The sequence below is a fragment of the Otolemur garnettii genome, unplaced genomic scaffold (assembly GCF_000181295.1).
Source record: "Otolemur garnettii isolate 467f Iridium unplaced genomic scaffold, OtoGar3 scaffold00018, whole genome shotgun sequence".
Lineage (NCBI taxonomy): Eukaryota > Metazoa > Chordata > Mammalia > Primates > Galagidae > Otolemur > Otolemur garnettii.
In genome coordinates this window covers 6,777,069-6,783,137 of record NW_003852413.1, presented here as the reverse complement: position 1 = coordinate 6,783,137, position 6,069 = coordinate 6,777,069, and the positions used below count along the sequence as shown (strand labels likewise).

Sequence of the window (6,069 nt, the reverse complement as noted above, 5' to 3'; positions counted from 1 at the left end):
GTTGTTTAGCGGGTCCGGGCTGGGGATTCGAACCCGCCACCTTAGGTGTACGTGGCTGGCGCCTTAGCCGGTTGAGCTATAGGCGCCGAGCCAAGGGCTCCCTTTCTTTGGGACTTTGCACATGTCCCTCAACTTCTGACAGCCTTGACCTGTTCCTCTAAGATGCAGGTGATGGAAATACTGCTTCATGGGGGTGCAGGCATTTGCCCAGCGCATGTTCACTGAGTAGCCCCAGTTCCAGGCACCTGGGCTGTAGCACTAAATCAGCAAGCAGGGCCCTGCCTTACAGTGCCTGGTGCAAGGACAGAAGGCAGTATGCAAGATGCCCCCAGTTAGTGCTAAGGACTGCTCTGCGGTTGAGCAGGTACTGAGATAGTTGGCAGGGAAGGCTCTGAGGGCACCATGGAGAGGGTCCTCTTGCTCAGAGCTCTGCTGCCGTTCCTCTTCCTCAGAACTCTAGGGAGTCCACCGAGCCTCTTCCCTTCTTCAGATGAGCCCTGAGCTGCAGGCCAGGGTGGGATCTCAGGGGACCATCCTCTCCAGTCCCCCAACCCTCTGCAGTTCTCTCAAACCTTACTTCCTAGGCACTGCTTTAGAAGACTCTTAGTAAATCTTTGTGAGGTGCTTTTTGTGCCAGGTATTGAAGATGTAGTGGGAGTAAGATAGCTGAGGTTTTGACCTCGGGGCATCTACCTTCTAGTGGGGCTCCATGAGCAATGAGCAAGAAAATGAATTTCAAAGATGGTTTCTTAGAGTTCTAAGTTTATGGAGAAAATGACATCAAGTGATGAGGGACAGTCTTGAACACAGCAGAGCAGCTGCTGTGGAAAGACCACACTCACAAGGTAGGCAGCAGAGTGCTTGTCACCAGCAAGAGGGTGTCAGCATGTGAAGATTTGGAGCTGAAAAGTCCCAGCGGTGGACCAAGGCTGGCAACTGCAATGAGTGCCGGGGATGAGAAATCCTTAAAAATGTTTGTGGAATTCAAGACCCAACCTAACCCAAGTACTGCAGCAGGGTCCATGGCAGGGGCATCTTGGCACCTGTGCCCCTTGCCTGGGGAAGTTATCTTTTTTTTTTTTTGAGATAGAATCTTAACTATGTCACCCTCAGTAGAGTGCTGTAACGTCACAGCTCACAGCAACCTCCAACTCTTGGGCTTAAGCGATTTTCTTGCCTCAGCCTCCCAAGTAGCTGAAACTACAGGCGCCTGCCACAATGCCCAGCTATTTTTGGTTGCAGTTGTCATTGATGTTTAGCTGGCCCGGGTCAGGTTCGAACTGGCCAGCCTCGGTATATGTGGCTGGCACCCTACTCACTGAGCTATGGGCGCCGCCCTGGGGAAGATGTCTTAGTTGGGTTTCAGGCTCAGCTATGTCCTTCTTGCCAGTTTACAAAAAACCGGGAAGTGGGCTGGGCTGTGACCCTCACTCCTGACTGGTCGCTCAGGACTCATTGGGCATGTTATGCAAATGAGTTGAGAAGCCTTTTCCTCTCACTAAGCAAGAACCTAAGGGAGGGGGCACCATGATGACAGGAAGCTGAGTTATGATGCACAGGAAGTCATTTCCCACAGTGGGCAGCCAGCGCTAAGCATCTGTCCCCAAAGCTAAGAGGTTTAAACTAAGGAGGCTTGACCTGGGGGCACCCATAGCTCAATGGTTAGGGCACTGGCCACATGCACTGAGACTGGTGGGTTTGAACCTGGCCCCGGCCTACTGAACAACAACAACAAAAATGCCCAGGTGTTGTGGCGGGCACCTATAGTCCCAGCTACTAGGGAGGCTGAGGCAAGAGAATCATTTAAGCCCAAGAGTGAATTATGAGGCCATGGCACTCTACAGAGGGCGATAAAATGAGACTCTGTCTCAATTGGGGAAAAAAAAAAGAGGCCTAACCTGAGGGGGTGGAGGTGGAAGGTAACCACACTACTGGATTTCTTTTTTTTTAGACAGTCTCAAGCTGTTGCCCTGGGTAGAGTGCTGTAGTGTTATAGCTCACAACCTGAAATTCTTCAAATTCTTGGGCTTAAGCGATTCTCTCTTTTTTTTTTTTTTTTGAGACAGAGCCTCAAGCTGTCACCCTGTGTACAGTGTGAGTGCTGTAGCATCACAGCTCACAGCAACCTCCAACTCTTGGGCTCAAGTGATTCTCCTGCCTCCACCTCCCAAGTAGGTGGGACTTCACGTGCCTACCACAACGCCCAGCTATTTCTTGGTTGCAGCTGTCATTGTTGTTTGGCAGGCTTGGGCTGGATTCAAACCCCACAGCTCAGGTATGTGTGGCTGGTGCCTTAGCTGCTTGCACCACAGGTGCCAAGCCTAAGCAATTCTCTTGTCGGAGCCTCCCAAGTAGCTGAGACTACAGGCGCCAACCACAATGCCCAGCTTTTTTCTGTTGCAGTTGTCATTGTTGCTTAGCTAGCTTAGGCTGGGTTCAGACCTGCCAGCCTGGGTGTATGTGGCTGATGCCGTAACCATTGTGCTATGGGCACCAAGCCAAGTATTTCTTTTTTTATTAGTCACAATGACCACATTTCAAAAAATTCTCTAACCTCTTAATAAACTACACATCATCTGTAAAATGGTATGCTGCATGCCATTAATCTACATCACTGGAATGCCATGATTGTGGGTTTATTGGCATGGAAAAATGTTCACAATGCATCATTAACTGAAAAAAGCTGGCTTCCAAAGCAGCAAGGAGAATATCTTATTTTCATTAAATATTTATGTGTATTCAGATATTAAAAATTATGGAGGCCAAGTACAGTGTCTCATGCCAGTAATCCCAGCACTTCAGAAGGCTGAGACAGGAAGATTGCTTGAGACCAGGAGTTCAAGACAAACCTGGACAACATAGCAAGACCCCAACTCTACAAAATACTTAAAAATTAGCCAGATGTGGTTTCACGTGCCTGTAGTCCTAGCTATGCAGAAGACTGAGCTAAGAGGATCACATAAGCCCAGGAATTGGAGGTTGCAGTGAGCTGTGATGATGCCACTGCCCTCTAGCCCAGGCAGTACTCAGTCAGCCTCCCAGAGTGCTAGGATAATAGGTGTGAGCCATCACATCTGGCTTGTTTTTTACTTTTAAGAAAGGAAGACATGGGTGGCACCTGTGGCTCAATGGGTTGGGCACCGGCCCCATATACTGAGGGTTGTGGGTTCGAACCTGGCCCTGGCCAAACTGCAACACAACAAAAAAATAAAAAATAAATAAAGTTACAGCTATTTAAAAAAGAAAAGAAAAGGAAGGAAAATATGACCAGTGTGAGCTAGAGCGAGACCCCATCTCTAAAAAATAGGTGGGCATGGGCGGTGCCTGTGGCTCAAAGGAGTCGGGCGCTGGCCCCATATACCAGAGGTGGCGGGTTCAAACCCAGCTCCAGCCAAAAAAGAACTAAAGAAAAAAAAATAGCTGCGCATTGTGGCAAGTGCCTGTAGTCCCAGCTACTTGGGAGGCTGAGGCAAGAGGATTGCTCGAGCCCAAGAGTTTGAGGTTGCTATGAGCTAAAGACACTGGGGCAGTCTACTAAGGGTGATCACATGGGACTTTGTCTCAAAAAAAAGAAAGACTGGGTGCCCATGGCTCAGCGGTTAGAGTGCCAGCCACGTGCTCCGTGGCTGGTGGGTTTGAACCAGCCCGGGCCTGCTAAAACAAACAAAAATAATAGCTGGGCATTGTGGTGGGTGCCCTACTTAGTGAGGCTGAAGTCAAGAGAATACCTTGAACCCAAGAGTTTGAGGTTGCTGGTTGCTGTGAGCTATGACATGACAGCACTCTACTGAGGGCGACAAAGTAAGACCCTGTCTTAATATTAAAAAAAAAAAAAAAGAAAGGAAAACTTATGAGCCATTGAACTGGCTGAACCAAGAGGAAAAGAGATTTGAGCCTACTTCTGGAAGGCTAGGCTATAGCAAGCAGAAGCCTGCAGACCTTTTTAGAACCTTGAGAGAGAGGCCTAGAGACCAGAAAGAACTTTTTTTTTTTTAAGACAGTCTCACTCTGTCACTCTGGTTAGCATGCTGTGGCATCATACCTCACAGAAACCTCAAACTCTTGGGCTTGAGCAATCCTCTTACTCCTGAGTGGTTGGGACTACAGGCACCTGTCACAATGCTTGGCTAGTTTTTCTATTTTTGGAGAGACAGGGTGTCACTTGCTCAAGCTGGACTTGAACTCCTTAGCTCAAGCAATCCACCTACATTGCCTTTCAAAGTGCTAGGATTACAGGACGGCACCTGTGGCTCAGTGCTAAGGGCACCGGCCCCATATACCAATGACAGTGGGTTCAAACCCGGCCCCAGCCAAACTGCAACAAAAAAATAGCCGGGCGTTGTGGCAGGCGCCTTTAGTCCCAGTTACTTGGGAGGCTGAGGCAAGAGAATCACCTAAGCCCAAGAGCTGGAGGTTGCTGTGAGCTGTGATGCCACGACACTCTAACAAGGGTGACAAAGTGAGACTCTTCAAAAAAAAAGTGCTAGGATTACAGGCATGAGCCACTGTGCCCAGCCAGAATGGACTTTCTCACAGGTCCTTCCCTGGGACCCACTGGACAGAGGAACTGGGAGGGGAACTGGGAGGAAGCCCCGGGCTGGAACAGCAAGACTCATCCTCACTTTTCCCCAGGAGGCCTCTGCAACCTGTGCCCAGACAGAGCCAACCAGGAGCACATCCTGCAGGCCGGAGGCATCCCGCTGATCACCAACTGCCTGTCGAGTCTCAACGAGGAAACGGTATTATCCGCTGTCACCACTCTCATATACCTGAGCTCACCAGGCCCAGGCTCCCACCCCGAGCTGACCACCTTGCCTGTGATCCAGTGCATGCTGCGCTTCTCTCTCTCAGCCAACATGAGGCTCCGGAACCTGGCTCAGATCTTCCTGGAGGACCTCTGTTCCCCAAGCCAGGTGGCCGAAGCCCGCAGCAGGCAGGCAGACTCTGCCCTGGGTATCCCTCTGCCCAGAACTGCAGCCCCAGAGCAGTCCTGACCCAATATGACCCCAAGGCTAAAGAACTCAGTTTTGGAAGGGTATGCAGGAAGCAGGTGGAACACAGCTCCCCAGAGTGCATTATATCCAAGTGGTGCCTTTTCAGCCATTTTAAAGGTGAGTTTTTTCACCACAATAGGTTTTACATGGTGATGAAAAGGCATTAGCGGGGCCAAGTGTGGTGCCTTAATGCCTATAATCCTAGCACTCTGGGAGGCCAAGACAGGTGGATTGCCTGAGCTCATGAGTTGGAGACCAGCCTGAGCAAGACCACAACCCCATCTCTAAAAATAGCTGGCCATTGTGGCCAGCTCCTGTAGTCCCAGCTATTTGGGAGGCTGAGGCAAGAGAATTTTTGCTTGAGCAGAGAGTTTGAGGTTGCTGTGAACTGTGATGCCACAGTATTCTACCTGGGGGCAACAAAGTGACACTATCTAAAAAAGTAAAAGAAAAGGCATTAGGAGCAAGGAAGTCAGACACTGAGACACGTAAGGAAGAAAATCAAAGCTGGTAAGATCTTCACAGACTGGCACTCTCAGTCACGTGGGGGTGAGGGTCCTGCCTCTGGGTCCACCCCACTGCCAGGCTCACGCCCTCAGATAAGAAGCAGTTGGGTCTCTTGAAGGTTTGCACACAGGCGTTCTCAGGAGCAGCAGCTGGGACTGAGGCTTAAGAGAGTTGCCTGCACCTGAAGAAACAAGGGATTACCACTTCACAGAAACGGCTCTGAGGGACAGAAATGAGAAGTAATTCTGAGGGACAGAAATGAGAAGTCTCCTGGTTAAAGAGTCTTCGGCTTAGGAAGTGTCATGTCCCTCCCCTCCCCTCCTCCTCCAACTCTCCAAGAAGAGCAACAGGGTCCTAGCGGGTGCTAACAGATAGGAAGGCAATAGATGGTTAATCCTACCTATTAGGAACCAGGTAAGGGATTCAGAGATGAAGATGTGGTCTTTGCCCTTGAGTGATGATTGTTAGTGTGGCCACGGGCATCAAGAACAAGGCCATATGGGCTCGGTGCCTGTGGCTCAAGCGGCTAAGGCGCCAGCCACATACACCTAAGGTGGCGGGTTCGAAT

General features: G+C 50.1%; 1 protein-coding gene across 1 annotated transcript in view; it reads left to right on the top strand.

Moving 5' to 3' along the window:
• Window positions 1–5,215, top strand: part of ARMC7 (armadillo repeat containing 7) — a 17,202-nt gene extending 11,987 nt beyond the window's left edge. The window contains exon 3 of the mRNA XM_003786589.3: window positions 4,633–5,215. Coding sequence (XP_003786637.1) covers window positions 4,633–4,994 — 362 coding nt within the window. The 3' untranslated portion in view covers window positions 4,995–5,215. The remainder of the gene's footprint in view (window positions 1–4,632) is intronic.
• The last annotated feature ends 854 nt before the right edge of the window (window positions 5,216–6,069 follow it).